The sequence below is a fragment of the Ptychodera flava genome, chromosome 19, assembly GCF_041260155.1.
Source record: "Ptychodera flava strain L36383 chromosome 19, AS_Pfla_20210202, whole genome shotgun sequence".
Taxonomy (NCBI): Eukaryota; Metazoa; Hemichordata; class Enteropneusta; family Ptychoderidae; genus Ptychodera; species Ptychodera flava.
The window spans coordinates 34804290-34824029 of NC_091946.1; the positions used below are offsets into that span (position 1 = coordinate 34804290).

Sequence of the window (19740 nt, forward strand, 5' to 3'; positions counted from 1 at the left end):
GTGAAGGCCTCGAAATAAACACTGCTGAAGTGATACCAGTGTCAAATTGAAAATTCGTGCCGCCCTGTATTCATATTTTAATGATTATGTAAGATATCAAAATAATCTTCACTTTTTATTGATATGCTTATTGCTGATCTAACAATACCTCTACTTGCAGTAAACATGAACTTCCAAAAACTTCAAATATGACTACATGAATCCAAAGTCAAGGAGGAGAATTCAGGTTTTTCTGGAATAATTAAAGTCAGGTCATGAGTGGGCGAAGATTACATAAATAAAAATTATATATATATATATATATATATATATATATATATATATATATAATATATATATAATATATATATATATATATATATATATGCAATTAATGGACGGATCTTCAGTCATCGAATGCCATCAGAGAATGTAACATACGCTTACGTAGAATCCTAGAGTTTTTAGGCTATTCAGGGCGCTTGTATAATAGTTAAGATTTGTCAGCTTTCATAATAATTATGCATCATTTAGTAATACCTCTATTTTACTAACATCATATCTCTTATATAATCAAATCAAGTGCCCTGATAGAGAAATGTTCTGAAAACGTGAGCAACGTTTAAGCCTTCAGAGTTCTACAAACATGTAACAACTTCACTACCGACGTATTCTTGCCCACGGTTTCTACGTATGATGGATAAACTTGACAAAACTGGAACCTACAAGTACAATAAAGGAGATTCATTAAACAAGTATTTTATCAGAAGGAAATAAAAAATCAGATGTATTATATTGACATCGCCGGTTGTAGATTCAAACCTTTGAACGAATCAACATATTTGTACATTGTAACTAGAAAAGCCAAACTATAAAGCAGACAAAACTACACATTGCATTCTCACAAAACTCTCTGGTCATTAATGAAACAGTTTGCGCCAAAGAAACGCATTGCCAAAAGTGACAATAACAACGAATGAAACTGACACCTGCACAGCCAATTCTGTTTGATCATATTCAATATCAAAGTCGCCCAATAACAATCAATGATATTGATTCGAATGTTCAAATAATCTCACTCGTCACAACGGTTTAAATATAAAGTTTCTCCTTGAAATGCTGATACCCAGCGTTCACTTCGAGTAGCATAGATAATATCAGTGTTATATTGAAGCCTCATCAGCTGTATCTATTTGCATTCTAGTTACAGAATAATACAATTGAATCTTTGAATAGATGTTTTCGATTCCACTTATTAAGTCATATTGTCTTTAAAATGTCACTATTTCAATCCTTGGTAATGAAGTTGGTCATTTACATCCAGAATCTTAAAAGTACGACGCGGTTGCTGTATTAGAGTTGCGGTTAAAATCGAAGGGGAAAACCATTCGAGTTTGGGGTTGGCTGTAGGATTTTTGGAAAACACTTGTCGGCAGGTGAAGAACAAAAAACTTGACCTAGTAATGTCTAGAAAAAAATTGATCATTGCAGACCAAAGTAAAAAGTCGCAAAATTTGGGAAATCCGACTCTCTTATTCTCTCATTCTCTGAAGGTGCGCCGCCTTTGACAGAGATAACATTTTCAAAATACCCGAGGAAGTGCAATGTCTTCAATGTTTGATTGTTGACTGTTGTAACTCAAGCACTAATCATGCAAACAATATAATTATCAATTTCCAATGTCATTTACGAACAGGCTTATTTAGTGTAAAACATATTGAAACACGTCAGGTTTAACCATTGTACACATCATTTTCTCAAAGTTTTTTGATGCGAGAGAGGCCCCCTCTGTCATTCTGTCCCTAGTGTGTCCATCTAGTGCAAACAAATTGAAACACCTCTCAGATTTTACCAGATTGCATCATTAAACATATCAATGTTTCCACATTTTCGATGCGAAAGGGTGACATCTTGCATTCTCCTCCTCGGCCTCTTGCAACTCTGCACATTACTCTGGTAGTTTTTTTCCACATTTTTTACGCCCTCCGTAGACTTGGTTCAAGTCGGTGAATTTTAAAAAATAAAATCATTTATAATAGTTTCTCTTGTGTCTCTCCTATTTCGTACAAACCTATCCGGATTTGGCAGCTCACGCCAGGTTTTCCCAGCGATTGAATGCGTCACGTTTGAGTCTGCGCAGTAGTGAGTTAGTTTCTGCCGGATTCACCGACTTGGACTTCTTGCAAAGTACAGGCGGTGAGACGGACTGTGTACACAGTGACGTAGAGCAAATACAAAATGATTGACAGCCCCCGCCGTTATTCTGGCCAATAAGAAGAACGCTTGCTAATAAACCTCTGCATGCATTAAAAAGTTTGTTGTCATCTCCGTGCAAAGCTAGACATCGAGTACGTTTTATATCTGGGCGAATAATGGCATCAAGTTCGTACATCAACCGCGTTTTACTACTGATCGGTCGACCATCGCTAATCATGCGAGATTACCAAAGAAAGCTTGTTGAGAGTTACATTGAGGGAAAAGATGTGTTCGTCTGCGCACCAACCGGCAGCGGAAAATCACTGACATACGAAGTCGCCCCACATTGTTGTGATTTCCATCGCTTTGGGCACGTAAGAGAAACAGGCTACAACTGTAAGGACGGTGTCTTTTTCCATCCTTGAATAACCGGCCACGATTTTCGCATTTTGTAACATGGGCCCAACAAACAACACAGATATTTTCACGCGTTTTCGGTGATAGAACAGAGGTCGTACCCGCACTCGACATTTTGTCAACAACGCCGTGTGAGTTTTATGCACGTCTCGTTTGGGTCAATTGGTAACTCCTCCCAATGTGTAAAATTTAGTGATGTCATCTTATGAATAAAATATGAGTAATGAAAACGTCATCTCATGAATAATTTATAGCAACGCAAACCTGCAAGAAAGCCAAGTCTGTGATTCCGGGTGAAACTCCGCTGTATAGCGTTCACTCCACTCATCGCCTTCACCCTACTCATCGCGTCCACTCACGCGCGCGTTTCACATGAGAGCAAAATACAAATCATTGCGTTCACTCCACTCAAACATTCACAAATCACAGACTTGAACCAAGTCTACGCCCTCCGTTGTAGAGATTTTATTTCGCAGCGTTCCTCGCACGGCCAAGGCCTGTGAAGGTTGGTTCAAGATCGTACGAGAAGGAGATAGGAGATAGCGTCATGCTTCTGATAAATTGATGCAAACATCATGCCTCGAAGATACACTGTACGAGAGAGTAATTGTCAACGGAAACGGCATAAGGTGTTTGAAATGTGTGTGAGTCAAGAACAAGTAGGACCAGCCAACGTCAGCTATGCTTGCGGTTTACCTTCCAGTCGGCTTTGTAATACACCGACTGAATACGTGGCGAATGAACTGACAATGATAAGATTCAGTAATTCGGAATACACTTACACATAAAGTGCGACAACGACGTACAAATATGAATGACTCTTTTTGTTTTTGATGAAACTTACGTTACTTCCGGGTTTTCACGCTGGGCCCATTCGTTCAGTACAGGCTCTGCCATTGGTTTGATTTGAAATGCGCACATGTGATTTAATCCAACGCGGGGTCTTTTAAATCTGGAATGTAAGAGACGACAAGATGCACTGTAAAACCTGCTGATTTGTCGACTGTTAGTCGGTAAGAGGTATAATGTTTGAGTATGATTGAGAAGGACTAATGTACTTTGACCCTACGTCGAATTTACCACTTTCGATGCTTGCTAGGTACATTTCTGGCGATGGAAAAAAAAGTATGTGAAAATGAAGAGACAAGCCTTGTGTATAGTTAGGTTGTATTGAATTTTGCAGCGCATTTGTATAGTTAGGCCGTATTGCATTTTTCAGCGCATACTTTGTTCTTTACTGTAAATACTATCAACAACAACGTTAATAATAATAATAATGACAACAACAACAAATTTACTTCCAAATATATTTTATTTTTCTTCATTTTATAAATATTTAATCATCATCAGCAGCAGCAGCACCATCATCTTCATTATCATCATAATCGGAAATCGAGGCCGCTATGCTTCAACGTGAAATACATTCACTCAGTGACCATGATTCACTTTTATTGTCAGCGACTGCGAAAGTTGAGGAATTACGGGAGCCAAGAAAACCGTTGATGCATTTCAAGTTCTGATGGCGGGCGACCAGCAGTTTGCACCACAGAAGACAAGCAGGTCTGAAACCGGACTGTACAATTTGCTGTCAAAAGAATTATGATTCAGCAAGTTCAAGTTCTAAGACATTCAAACAAACATAAACGTCAACCATTAATCCAATTTGTTGATGGAACTCTTAGCAGCTGCAGGGTTTGAACCCCTGAAAAATGCGTATTTAAAAATAAAAATATTTTGAAAAACAAATCCTTACCGACATAGGCCTACCTACCCTAATTTTGAAAACCATGTTATCGGAACAGCGCAAAGTATTTTGTTTGGCCTAAAAACGTTAATCGTCACTTGCAGTTCGTCATTCAAAACTAGGATGCGTTCAGTTACGGCCGGGGTTTGGCCGGCAAAATCGGGGGTCACCTTAAATTTGAAAACTGAAAAGGCAGGTCATGTATTTTTCAAATAGCACAGGGGGGTCACTTGATTTTCATAAGTATCCATCCCGTCAAAAAGCAGTTCCAGTTTTCAAAAGTATTCTGATAAATAAAAATGATTCGCTGCATGATTTCATTTCTGAAGTCATTTAACTGTAAATCTGAATAAAAGTATAATTATCTGTCACATGAACATTTTGCCTTGGCAACTCTTAGGCTTGTTTCTTGTAAATCATGCCCGCTGAGTGCAATGAGGGCAATGAGGGCCGTACGAGTTGTAACCAACCTATTCCTATCAAATAATCAAACATCTATAAATGCTCAGATATTGCTAGTTTTGTATTGAAAAAGTGTTAAATAGTTTTCTCATAGACTACCATTAAAAGTGAATCAACATTATCAATGAAATCCAAAAATCAAATTTTTGTACTCGCAATTTTTACCTGCCATTGCAAGCAAAGTACATTTACATGAATCATCAAACATACCTTAATTTACTAATATAGATTTTTTCATGGGAACATGTTAATAGTTTGCACAATAGACTCCGATGTTATGTACTATGATTTGATATTTTAGGACGAAGCACTCTATCAGCCACATTTTGTCTTCTGCTAGTTGCGTAAAAATTCACTTTTTGACCAATGGAAAGGAAGAATTTGCCGGCCCAACCCGGGCCATAATAACTGAACGCTCCCTTAATTCTTCGGATGGTTTATTATTTTATATGCCGGCCCGGTACATTCATCATTCAAATGAGGTCACAGCCTTTGAACTCAGAGTGTCTAGGGTCAAGTGTTCGTGCTTCAGAGTCTTGCCTGAATTACCCAGTCTTAAAAACGTTTGATAGACGTCGGATTTGCCACGGAAAATGTCATCGCCGGACGTTAACAAAGCTTTGAAGATAGCTTCGGGTGCAGTGGCCACTGTAGGTTTGCTGAATTATGTGTATCCATACTGGGGCCATGATTGGCGCACCCTCAGATTTGGTTGGCGGTTTAAGGCAGCTTTAAACAGTCTAATGGAACGGAAGCACTATGTAGTCGACATCTTCGAGGAGCAAGCAAAGAAGCAGCCATACAAGACATTCGTTATACACAACAACACAATATACACCTACGGGGACATCGACCGTATGTCCAATCAGTTTGCAAACTTTGTTCGCCGACAGGGACTCAAGCGAGGAGACACCGTCGCCATGTTTATGTACAACGAACCAGCGTATTTATGGATGTACTTTGGCTTTGCAAAGTTAGGAATAAGTTGCGCCTTCATCAACTACAACCTGCGTGGTGAAGCAATAATCCATTGTCTTGATGTCACTGGAGCCAAGCTACTAGTGGTAGGACACGGTGAGAATCATACTGAAGGGGTTTCTACTCCAAATGAATTCGTTCTAGTTACCATTACTGTTTAGGCCAAAACAAAAATACAAAGTGTTGTTCCGATAACATGGTTTTCAAAAACAATGTAGGTAGGTCGGTAGGGATTTTTTGTTCCAAAATATTTTAAATATGCACTTTTCAGTAGTTCAGGGTGATCAGACACTGGCCACAACATTCCTAGAAAAAATGTATCATACATGTAAAAGAAATAAAAACATAAAAGACGTCCTCGTTCAACCAAAACTCAAATGCCCGGCGACGAATACGTGATTTTACAGGTTTTTTTTCTTTCGTTTATTTACTTAAGTGTTTACGTAGCTCTAAAAAGTTTAGGGTCGGCAGGCAAAAAGTAGGGAAGGTCGGGTTATCGGAACAGCTCAATTTTTTTCTTTGACCTTACAGTACACTCATAAAACAGCAGTTCATTTTGTATGTGTGCAACACGTACAGACTTCTACTTCAGTATACCCTTTGTGTTCAGTTTACAATTTAATAGTGTGACATAAATCTCAGAAGACAAAGTTCAGTGTGACCTCTGGATGTCCGCGATAAACATGTTCAAAGAGCGGTGTTTGAAGCGCTGAACTGCGTTTTCGTATATGAGTTGGTGTTGTAAAGATGTCTGTGAGTCTGCCCATTAATGCATTATCTAAAGTACGGCCACTGATCGATAAGGAGTGTGCATGACTTTTTTATGAAATATGAAATTTAAAATATTATCAACGACTAACACCATTGTGTAACGTGAATTTAGAATGACCGGAATCATAGCGGCGAGATCGCTCATTACACTCACTCAGATTTCCAGCTTTACATTTCACAATTTACTACACAATGTCTAGTTAATCTTACTTTTATGGTCAGTAATAAGGTTCCCGTCAATGACATTGCTGACTTGCACATTAAAACATTGGATTTGATTCCAAATAACTCCATTTGTGTTTTTAAAGAAAGATTTGGCTAAGCTGGACATGAAATCTTATGTAAGGGGCAACGTCAAAAGATCGATGTTTGAAAAAAAACTTAATTGCTTAAGTTTGGGGGTGGGGGGGGGGTTTTGGCCAAATTAATTTCTGTGCAGTCAAAAGCGATTTAACGTCTTTTTGGCAAATTTTACGATTTCAAGGCTGTTTTTCGTACGCTAAAATCGATCCAGTCACCCGAATTTGTGTTATTTTATAATGATTTTAATTTTCATATAATTCAATGGTACATTGGTACGTCGTTTGAAAGAATTAGTACAGGGTATGAGTCCGCAATGTTTTTCAATTTTAGGTCAGTTAAGATAGAAGGGGGAGTGGGGGGTCTGAGGCCAAACTTAAGCAATTAAGTTAGATTTATTATATTGAACTTTTGATGTTGCCCCTAACCACTTCAGGCAGACCTACAACTCGTTGAAAGGTATAACACCGTTAGTGATAGAATATTATATTCCCAGTCAAAGTTTTACAAATTTATCAGATAATTGCAATTAAACAAATGGAGAATTCACAGACAACCTTGCGAAGCAGTTGCGTATGGCACCAAGAGGTGCAGTGATAAAGTCCACCCATTTTGCGCCCTACATATTGTTGCTCACGATTTTTATTTTCTTTTTCTAGAGACGGAACTTTTATTAGCTGTTGCGGACATTAAAGACCAATCGGCTGCCATCAAGGTCAACGTATGGAGTTTCCATGGCGATAATCAAAGTTATATCAGAGATATCAGAGAGGAAATGTTGACATCTCCTGCTGAACCGATATCAAAAGATGAAAGAATCGACGTTTCTGAGGACGACGTCAATGTCTATATATTCACCTCTGGCACAACAGGTATGATTGTTGTATTCTCTCTCGCGCGATATTTTTCACAGCCAAACAGGTCTAAATTCGTCGTCCCACAATTTGATGCCAGATGCAAAGTGACAACATTCATTGCTATCGCCGATATTGCAACACATAATAATTCTACATCCGAGTTAAATAAGCACATCACCTAATAGATATTAATATACTTCCTCCCTAACAGGTCACCCGAAAGCGGTCAAAATCACCCATGCGTCACATGTGATGACGTGCTTTTTGATGATGGATTTAGATGTACAGCGAAATGACCGTATCTATATTTGCCTTCCACTCTACCATAGTTCTGGCTTTATGCTTGCTTGCGGTTTAGCTTTAAATCGAGGTATTGTTTGCTACTTAAATATTATCATTGTATCTTCTCCTAAAAGGTCTCCTATCATGCATGCATGCATGCATTCCTACATGCCTGCCTGCATGTATGTATGTATGCATGCATGCATGTATGTATGTATGTATGTATGTATGTATGTATGTATGTATGTATGTATGTATGTATGTATGTATGTATGTATGTATGTATGTATGTATGTATGTATGAATGTATGTATGTATTATGCATGTATGTATGTATGTGTGTGTGTGTGTGTGTGAGTGCGTGCGTGCATGTATGTATGTATGTATGTATGTATGTATGTATGTATGTATGTATGTATGTATGTATGTATGTATGTATGTATGTATGTATGTTTCTATGAATCTGTTATGAATGTATATATATGTGTGCGTGATTCGATTACTATTATGTCTATGGAAAAAAAACTATATTTGAAAATATTCATCCTACCAGGAATCACCGTGATTCTTGCAAAGAAGTTATCTGTTCACAATTTTTGGGATGACTGCCGACGTCATAATGCAACCATCGTCATGTATATCGGTGAATTGTGCCGTTATCTTTTGACTTTACCTGAGGTAAGTAAATAATCTTTACGGCCCTGATACGGCTTTTGCGGACCTTGGTCGTACAGCGTGCGACCATGGTTCTTCAGATATGTTTGAAAATAATATTCTGCAAATTTTCAAGGTAGTTTGGAACGTACAAAATATTAAATATGCTGGTACAGAATCGGGGACAGCTTGACAGGTTGGTAACTGCAAAGCCACATCACTCTTGTCCTTGCGGACACTTTGCTGCTCCCGAACTGAGTTGCTAATCTGGTTCCCTGACCAATTTCTACCGCTGGCTGCGCTGCTAACGGAAATAGGGTCAGGCATGGGCCATTGTGAGCATGACTATTATTGGTCAATAGTACGAGTGCCGTGATTGCGTTGAATTTATTTTCAACTTGGAGCTACCTTTGAATTTAGATTTCGTTTGTCCATGGAGTAATTTTACCTCCGTAGTTTCCCGAATCGAGCATCTTATGTCGACATTGCATGAAAAACGAAAAATGCCTTATATTTTAGTCATTGCCGTACATGCCAAAGGTCACCATGGTCATCAGGTCACGTCTGAAAAAAATCACAGACGATGATCGTCATTTCAACGCTAAATAGCATAACAGAAGAACAGACAGAGACTTAAAAGTGAAGCTTTGGAAACAACTTCCTCGTTTGATGTTTCGTCATCTAATTTCCGAGCTTGCCACTGTACATATGTGCTGATCACATTTTCTTGTCAGGTGACTGTGCTCATTAATATGCAGTCAAAATTCTGACTGAAACCATAGAGAAAGATAGATAGAGTGGCAACGGGTATTGTTTAAGGCGTGAAGCGGTTACGTAACCCATCCATGTTCGCCTCGCCTCAGGTTGCTCTCGCCTCTCTTTTCCGAGAGTGCCGACCATGAATCCTTCGTAATTTTCGGATTTTCGCCAATTGTTAAAGCGAAAGTATGTTCGGCAAAGTTTGTGTTGTTGTTGTCGTGTGGTGCTGAGCGGAATTGACGTGCTGGCGAAAACGGGAGTGTTTTGAGCTTCAGCAAAGTGAGGTTTACCGTTTAAAAATTCCTCTTATTTTTATGAATATGTAATAAGTGTATTTGAACCAAATTTGAAAGTCTTTTATCGATACTGTCTGGTTTTACTCAATGGTTTACGGTCAGTCATACCATCTTTTACACGTGCGTCAAGGAAGGACATGTTTATGAAACTGCTGGCGTGTTATGTTTTGATTGGCGTGAAGCAGTGTTTCTGGCCTGAGAGTTCACAAAGTAACTATGGTTGCTACGCGACTGGCAGTACGATGCCATCTCGTCGTATTTTTCGCATAATCTCGTGTAATTATCAACCACAAACAAAGCCTCCAAAAAGTTTAACACCTTTGAAGCTCATTTTAATATGAAAAGCCAATAGTCTACCGAGACGACCATGGAACAAAAGGCATGCAAGTGTTGCCACTCTGTCTATATGTTTTCTGTGCTGAAACATTAGCCTATACCTGACCTTATTTTCGTTAGCAGCGCAGCCAGCGGAAGAAATGTGTCAGGGAACCAGACTACTGCGTTGCAGAATGTTTCGCGCTTGCTCTGCATGCTCCGCCTATACTATACAGGGTTAGCTCTGTCCCCTCCGTTCCGGGACGATCGATCAAGGCGGGACTCATGTTGACATGTTTTGAAAGCATTCACAAGATGAAATTATCAACGTGATAACTGAAGTATCATCCGAACTTGGCCTTCACCAAATAAACTTTTTGGAATTGCGAAAGTACAAAGGGTTACGTGCACACTGTTAGCTTACTTATTCACACGTCAGACACGTGCACCGATACGAACCAGGAAACAAGTTTTTAGTTTAAAAATCAAGCAGTTATTTTATAAAAATTATATATTATCTGAAACAATGTTTAACAAAAACAACGAACAATTTATTAAATGCAATATTTAGTCTCAAACTATTCATATTAAAAGTTGGCACAGTTCACTGTTGCCTGTTGAACGAACGAACTCTGACAATTTCACTCGCTGTCGGAGTCATACATCACCATGGGACGTTTTCTTGAAGTTGATGGCATGCTCAGGTTGTTGTGCAGTTGTGCACCAGACAGTAGCTGGTGGCGGATGAGAGAACACGATGGTTGGTAGGGTCGATCGGCTGTCTTGTTTTCCTCGGTAGATCGACTTAATATGGCTGCAATGCGCCGATGATCTTCCGCGAAAACGGTATCGCAGTGTTGTAAACTCGAGACGTTTTTGTGTCGGGTTATTTTTATGATTTGTTGTGGCGGAATTTCTGCTTTCGTCAAGGTTTGCACAGTTGTCTTCCGAACAGAATGATTTGTTTTCCATCGCCACCAAAAATTCATAGAAGCAGATGCTCGCATAAATGAAGCGATCTTGTTTGTCGCCATTGGACAGGGAAAGTACCATTGTCACGAGGGAGTTTACATCTGGCATCGGGTACCGGTTGCAGGTAGAACGGACTATCTGGAGCACAATGTTCTATCGGACGGTGTTTTACGTGTTTTCTATAAATTCCTTATGGAATGATAAATATGTAGTTAAAACCATTTGTAAAGATTTGGGGACTGAAATACATGAGATGTCAAACATTTATCGCCATTTTTGTGAATGTTTCGGAAAAGCGATGGCCGCATCCCGTCGCGCATTGATATACATAATGACGTCGTTTGTTTATCTGTAGAATCTTTAAAGCAATGTACATAAACCACATACAAATAGTATGGACAGACTGGAAACGCATGCATGCCTTTTGTTTCATGGTCGTCTCGGTACACTATTGGCTTTTCATATTAAAATGAGCTTCAAAGGTGTTAAACTTTTTTGAGGCTTTGTTGGTGGTTGATAATTACACGAGATTATGCGAAAAATACGACGAGATGGCATCGTACTGCCAATCGCGTAGCAACCATCGTTACTTGTGAGTTTTCGGGCCAGAAACACTTCTTCACGCCTATCAAAACATAACACGCCAGTAGTTTCATAAACATGTCCTTCCTTGACGCACGTGTAAAAGACGGTATGACTGACCGTAAACCATTGAGTAAAACCAGACAGTATCGATAAAAGACTTTCAAATTTGGTTCAAACACACTCATTATATATTCATAAAAATATGAGAGGAATTTTTAAAACGGTAAAACTCACTTTCCTGAAGCTCAAAACACTCCCGTTTTCGCCAGCACGTCGATTTCGCTCAGCACCACAAGACAACAACAACACAAACTTTGCCGAACATACTTTCGCTTAACAATTGGCGAAAATCCGAAAATTACCGAAGGATGCATGGTCGGCACTCTTCGGAAAAGAGAGGCGAGAGCAACCTGAGGCGAGGCGAACATGGATGGGTTACGTAACCGCTTCACGCCTTAAACAATCGCGTTGCAACTCGGTCTGTGTTTCTCTGTGACATAAACCAACAAAGAATGAGGCGTATATCGATGAAGAACTGCGTATTGTAACCTATCGTAAATTAAGTTTGAAGATAACACGATTGGAACTAATTTGGGATAATAAGATGGTGAAATAATGTCCATTAAATCTACAAATGTTATCTCATCTGCTTTCCTTTTTATATTACACACTTGGTTTTGGAGTAATTTGTAATATTGCAACATTCAGGTATATGACACCTAACACTTTTGAGAAATTTGCAAAATATGAAAATCCAATTAGGCCTATCCCAAATTAGTTCCAGTCGTGTTAGCCTAGATGTTATTCGCCTCGCAGAGGGACGGATTAGGAAAAAGGAGTAAAGTCGTAAAGTTCCAGGAGAACGACATCGAAATTTTTACTTGCCGGGAAACCTTGGAAACGTAAAGCCTGAAAATAATTTCGGACGGTGTTCGTTGCATCCGTGTCTCTCGAGTATCAGAGCTCACACTTTGTTGACTTGACTCACTGCCTGTGGCAAAAGTCGGCTCTTTTAATTGATTATGTTTTCAGGATCATTGTGCGATCCAACGGAATATAATTATTACCTTAAGATGTGTTTCAAGCCTTGGTGTATCAAAGCTTGGCAATGTCCATTAAACAGCCCAAAGTTCCCTCTTTTTCCCGTTTTTGAGGCCTACAACTGCAATGTTTGGAAGGGTAGTGACGCGCATTTGTACCAATTCTTTGTGTCATGTCTCCTAAATAATAGATTGAAATATTCTACGCAGTAAAATAATCTGCAGGCAGGCTCAATAGTCCAGTTTATGCCAGCTTTACTGGCATAGGCCAAACTTACTTTTTATTGTTTATTTTTGTCGGCGTAGCTGCCTGGGCATCGCATCACAGTGCCTGTACTACATGGGCCCCTGAGTAAGGTAGTCTGCTGAATCGATTGATTTTCTGCTCGATTGATTCCGTACTCGATCTGTCCTCGCCACTGCAACCTCGTGCTGCATGGCTTTGTTAACAAATGGAACGTTTGCCTATAGCAACACACGGAACAAGAATAGAACTTGTTTGAAATGCACGCGCTTGCCCATATTTTGGCAAAGTGTACCTGTTGCGATTCAGCAAATTATTACACAAATGTGAGGGCGTTTTTTCCCCATAGCGTTACACAGGAACATGGCTCGATGTATATGATAAGGCCAAAGTAATTAAATTCTTTGTTTTGCGTCCACTCAAAATGGGAAAAGGTACGCGTCTAAGCGGCTGAAAAAACACACACAAGAAAATTAACACAATGTTATTTGATTGCAGCAAATAAAACATTGAAACAAAATTTTTGTTCAGAAAAGCTAAGCGGTCATGTCCTAAAATTTCCTATTCAAATACATTGTGTGTGTTTTTCATGAAAACCTTAAAAACCTACGCTGGTGGGGACGCAAAACAAAGAATTTAATTACTTTGGCCTAATGGGAGATATTTCAAAACTGTGAACTGTAAAACCCAGAAAAAGCGACCTGGATCCGTTCATAAATACATTGCTTGTCACATTTTCAAATTTTTCAATGTAGACGCCACACGATAAGAACCATTCCGTACGAATGGCGATTGGCAATGGTCTCCGCCCGGATATATGGACTAAATTTCAGCAGCGATTCCGCATTCCAAAGATCGTAGAGTTTTACGGTGCCACTGACGGGACTTTCTACGGAGTAAATACGGACAATAAGATTGGCGCGGTGGGAAAATTTTCCCCACTTACAAAAGTGAGTATCAGCAAAATAATGGTGTTGCAAAGATGCTCGTGGTGGAAATATTTATATGTATTTTGATACATTGCCAAAACATGCTCCTGTATTCTATTTAAAACAACATAAACGGTATTAACGCAATGCACGATTTACATATTGAGCAGAGTTTCAAAGTCTTGATCTTACTTCGTAAATGTACCGTATGCTGCTTACTATGTAATCCGTTTATCATGACTTGTTGCATCTTCTTTGATCAGAGTTGATTAGCCACATTGCGCTGCTTGTGTCCTTACGACAACTCCCTACTTGTCTTAAGTTGCCTTAAAATGCTTTTCTGGTTTTATAATCGAACGTTGCATACCAGGTCCCTTGGGATATCAGCTAGAGTTTTGTAAAAGTGTCCAATTGCATTAATACAACGGTGTTTGTGTTATGTTCTTTGCAGCGACTGTATGGGTTCCACCTGGTCAAATATGATTTTGAAACTGCTCAACCAATCAGAGGAAAAGATGGGAGGTGCATAGCTGTCGGGATAGGTATGGACACAAGCAAATGACTAAATAAGGTCAACTGGGTATAATAAATTAGAGTTAAAGGCATTGGATCAATACTTCGCAAGCGATACAAATGCGAAAAGTTACATTTAGTAGATAGCACCAGTTACTAAGAACACGAAATCAACTTTCGTTTGCTACCAGGCAGCACAATTGAACGTCTTTGTCATTCTTGTCTGTATCGTTCCATTGCGTTGAGAAAGTGGATTACCCATCGGTTGTGTTGTCTTGCTATTGAATTGCTTGAGAAATGGAAGGACTTGTTTACGATGATTTTCTCGAAATGTTTAAGAGTAAAGCAGTGTTATGTTAGTAGTGTTATAATTGTTTATTATTATTGTTGTTGCGTTGTTGTGATGGTTGATGATGACTTCAATCTAATAAAAATCAGATGTAGAGTCAGTACGGCGACTTCTACTTTGGCGTACGCCGTATTCTCTTGCTGTCGCCTCTGGAGGCGAGAGCAAGAGAATACCGCGCAAGTACAGACGTCGCCGTACTCTACATCTGGTTTTAACCAGACTAGTGGTTGTTGGTATTGATATTGTTGCTATTATTGTTTTATCTTCCAGGTGAGGTAGGGCTGCTACTGAGCCCCGTAGTTGGTGAATATGACGGTTACAGTGGGAACGAAGAGGCGACCGAAAAAAAGCTTGTCAGGAATGCTTTCAAAGATGGTGATGTTTACTGCAATATGGGTGATCTCATGCGCCTGGATAAGAATTACTACCTTTACTTTGTTGATAGAATCGGTGACACTTTCAGGTACATCTGCAAATCTATAGCTTTAAGTTTTGTAGTTCTTACTTTACATTAAATATACATTTTTACAAAGTTTGTCATCGTAGCGTGCAAACGTTGCATCTGCAGAATAAACATACGTATCTCGTGTTTTACTCAAGACGTTAATAAGGGTCCTTGTTTCTGTTAAGGTGGAAGGGCGAAAATGTAGCGACTATAGAAGTGGCTGACGTTGTCGGAAAGTATCCGAACATCGAAGAGGTCAATGTCTACGGAGTGAAAATACCGGGTAAGTACGTACCGACTACCACTGTTGTGTTTTGATCATTTAAATATTTCGGTGTATGATTTAAATAGGTCAGTATATGATCGTTACTCCTAAAGAGACTTTGATACTGCGTCTCTTGTAAGCTTATTACTCTTAAACTTTTAAAATTACAGATAAATCAGAGGAGAGTCCATACAGACATTCTCATACATTTGAATTTAGTTTTCCTATTTTTGTATGCAGTCAATTATGCTTTCGATGTTTGGTAAATTCCATTGAAGAATTATTTTAGGCATTTTCGAATTCGAGAGCTGTGTGCTACGTGTACGGTGAAATTCACTATGCAAGGGTGAAATGTGTACTTAGATACGTTAGATTTTAATGTCAGCAGAAACCCATTACTGAAATGACGAAGGGTCTAACAGCATGTAATGAATGTTGACATATGTACGATATTGCTCTGTTACTTAAAACACGATTGAACTAATTTGGGATAATTGAATGGTGAAGTAATGTCTTAAGAATCTGCAAATGTCAGCTCATCTGCTTTTCTTTTCAAGTTACACACTTGTTTTTATGAGTAATTTGTAATATTGCGTTATTCAGCCATAGGGCACCTAAAACTTTTGAGAAATTTGAAAAATATGAAGATCCAATTATCCCAAATTAGTTCCAATTGTGTTTTAATCAAATTGACTAAGAGTGAAGCACTTGATATGTCAACATTTACAGTAGGTCATGATAAGGATATGCTCGGCATTTTATTCAAAGAGCATCACAGAAGTATTCATTATCATATTAACCAGTGCACCACAAAGCGTATAATACTGTATTTCTTTTCGGTCAGAAATACTTTTCCTAAACACTTTGAACAGTCTTATTCATGAATAGAAAATTGGTTACCAGCCAGTATTTCATTTAACTTTAGGCACGAAATTGCGTGAATTCCTGTGGAAACTGACACATAACATTCCACAAGTAGTAACAAATGTCACCCTTTTTAAAATGAGACCGACCAGAGCTCCCTCAGGTGCTTGAGCTTTATGTGCAGACAATGAGGTAACTCTTCTTCATCTGATTGTTCAACGTAACCATGTCAGCCGATTTTGGAGAATTTTTAGTGATAAATTTAGAAGAGGAAACTCTGCTGAATCCTGAAACTGTTTTGCTTGAAAAATTCACAGACTCTGAAGATTGTCAATTTCCTAGTTGCAAAGAGATATATTTATATTGTGAGATGTAATAAAAAGGAGGTTAACTTTGGAAACTTTATGAACTTTGTCAAGAATATGCAGAGGACAGAATTCTTCATTGCAAACAGAAAAAAAAAATTAGATAAACACATAGAGAAATTGGGAAATAGTTTCAAAACTATCTGGCCCAAAACAATGACTTGTTATTTTAACTTATACATTGATCACATTGTAATGTTTCTTTGTTGATAATTCTGACAGTAAAGAGTAAAGCGATTGTTTTTCCTTTTGTGTGACTCGAATAAAAAGCTTATAAATACAAAAAAGTGTGAAGCACTTGAATCTTGAATTAATAAGCATGATGTTACTTGTGCAGCATTTCCCCGTTTTAAGCGTGATAATTCAAGCTATGGACACAGTTTCGTACACAGTTTCAATGTTACATCCGTCAACATATTTGCTGAGGTTAAACTGTGAACTTGAAAACTGAACTTTTCAATATTAAGACATAATCGTATTCATGTTTTGAAGGATACGATGGCCGAGCTGGTATGGCTGCTCTGATCCTAAAGAACGAAGAAACCTTTGACCCCAAAGAATTTTATAACCACGTGACATCTTCGCTACCAATGTATGCTTGTCCAAAATTTCTGCGGGTGATGGAGAAGCTAGAAACTACAGGCACCTACAAGTACAAGAAAGGGGACCTTGTTGAAGAAGCATTCAACCCAGATGAGGCCAAGGAGAAGATGTATTATATTGATAATTCTAGTAGAACATACAAACACTTGAACAAAGCTGCTTATTTGCATATTTTGACAGGGAAAGCCAAGCTGTAAGCGAAATTTAGGGGATTCAAGTTACCTTGTATTGATGTATTTGGTATAAGATATAAAAACTTGCGAACAATTGTCTATTTGCATATCACAGCAGGAAAGGCTAAACTCTGAGGTTATATTAAAGGATACAAATTACTCTTGATCTGTATCGCTAAGGTAAAGTTTATGGACCGATAAATTGTCAATTATTAACGAGGGGAAAAATTCACATATAAGTTTAATCACATCCAATAAGCCTAGTCAAGGCAAGAATATACCAAGGGATAGAAGGATCAATAAATATCAAACAGCTTGACATGAAACAACAAGAACAAGATGAATAGTAAAACGCCGAAAAAAAATCCAAACGTGACGTGTTTCACTCTCAAATTTGAGGAATTATTGAAAACAATTGAATATTCGAACACAATAGATAAATAACGGTGAAATAGTGGATAGGTCGCACTTTTTATCCCAAGTTTCTTTATGGTCATCCGATACTAACAACATTTTCGGAGGATCGACAAGTTTTGTTGTACGTAGGATGTCGTTAGTATTTCTGATTTGTGAAAAATCACAAGATGATTTGGACTTTGAAATGTGCCTGTTACTGAATAAATTCACCATCAAATTTAAAGTGATTTTATCCAAGTTTCGTCCTCATGGTCGTAATACTGCACCGTCATCTCTGAATCCCCATCAATTCACTTGTACAATGCATATATCTCAGACAGGAAGAAGATATATATCAAATACAACCATTTTCAGTATTAGATAGCGAAGCTACCGAAGTGAACTGAAGTAAAACTGTTTACACTAATTAGTTTCAGCTGTAGCCGTGGCCATTTTGGTGTTGAACAAGGCTACTTGATACAGACAAAATGTCTGCTTGTACAAAGGCAAAACTAGCTCTGTCTGAGGCTCGGGTTGTAAAGGAAAGTTTACGATTGGCACCCTGTGTTCAAGATTAAGATACAATGTAACATTACCATGCACTGGTCAATGTACAAATCTTTTTTTTTTATTTCAACTTCCCCAGACAAACTGTCTGCATGGGACATACAATGTTGTCGACTTTTACAGCTGGCTACAGCGTAAACTAATTAGTGTGAGCAGTTTTATTGCAGTTCACTGCAGAGGCTTCGCTGTTTAATACTGAAAATGGTTGTAGCTTGTTTCCTAATGTAAATCGCTATCTCACCGACATATTTGCGTTACAACGTAATATTAAATTTGTTGCTCCTCGTAGAAGGTATTTCTGCCAAGATCAACTCACCATGATATATTTTTTGTCTTTGTATGGCAACAATACAGATACCCAGCTCTAGCTTTCTTTTAGTATTGTCTTTAAAAAGAGAAGAGGAACTCTATTTAACATGCTGACTTTTAATGAATAAGGGGAATCCTTTCTTGTACAATAAATCAACAATAAATCATACATTTTGGGCATGAGAGAAAACCTCAGTACAGACTCTGTTTGACGACTGTGATTAACATGACGACTCTTCAATTTTGTAAAAAAAACATGCATGCCTATATGTATTTGCAAGAGGAGCAGCGACACCCAGGATGATTTCACAATCACAAAAAGACGAGTCCTACGTACAGTGTCCTTGTAGAATTGTGACAGATCTTGCCATTGTAACACGTAGTGCAGCCCTATGACATTTTAATATGTCCTCGTTCAAAAGATTTATTTTTAAGGGTTGACGCTATTCTTATTTATTACCTTGGAGCCCCTATATGTATTTGCTATATATTATATAGCTGTATGAATTTGGTACATTTTGGAAAAGTCACATTCCTTTTGGTATAGATTTGTTTTGATGTTTTATGTGCTGGACAATATTTAAAAGGTGAAAGTGCCATACTGAAGACGGGATCTATAACTATAAATTATGCCGCCAGGAGGGAATGATATTCTCAGCGTGAGTAGCGAAACGTTTGATAGAAACACGCAAAGCTAAATTACTGTGCTCAGGCATAAGGGATTTAGGTTTTGGACGAAGGAGAGGGGGCTTTGTGTATAATGTTTAATATATAGGCACTAGCGCCATATTGAAGACGGGCCTATATTTATCACTGATGCCACGAAGGGGGATATGATTATCACAGTGTCAGTAGCGAACAGTTTGATACAAGCATGCACAGTTAAATTATTGTCCTCCGGCATAATAGACTTATGTTATTGGAAGAAGGTGGGGACTTATTGTATAATGCATTATATACAGGCAGTAGCACCATACTGAAGACAGGGCTTATAACTTTAAATTATGCCACAAAGGGTGACATGATATTCTCAGTGTAAGAAGAAAACACATTGATAACAAGATGCAAAAATGAGATATTGTCCTGACGCTTAAGGGACTTATGTTATTTG

At 38.4% G+C, this 19740-nt stretch overlaps 1 protein-coding gene across 2 annotated transcripts in view; it reads left to right on the forward strand.

Annotated features, from left to right (window-relative positions):
• The first annotated feature begins 5287 nt into the window (after window positions 1-5287).
• LOC139119372 (long-chain fatty acid transport protein 6-like) overlaps window positions 5288-19740 on the forward strand; it is a 37787-nt gene continuing 23334 nt past the window's right edge. Inside the window, exons 1-9 of one of the 2 annotated variants that reach the window (XM_070683163.1) lie at window positions 5288-5872; window positions 7507-7719; window positions 7916-8074; window positions 8540-8664; window positions 13607-13801; window positions 14232-14322; window positions 14913-15105; window positions 15273-15370; window positions 17074-19014. In XM_070683163.1, coding sequence (XP_070539264.1) covers window positions 5392-5872; window positions 7507-7719; window positions 7916-8074; window positions 8540-8664; window positions 13607-13801; window positions 14232-14322; window positions 14913-15105; window positions 15273-15370; window positions 17074-17381 — 1863 coding nt within the window. In that variant the 5' untranslated portion in view covers window positions 5288-5391 and the 3' untranslated portion in view covers window positions 17382-19014. Of the gene's footprint in view, window positions 5873-7506; window positions 7720-7915; window positions 8075-8539; window positions 8665-13606; window positions 13802-14231; window positions 14323-14912; window positions 15106-15272; window positions 15371-17073; window positions 19015-19740 lie in introns of those variants that run through there. The other variant, XM_070683162.1, reaches the window with a different exon arrangement.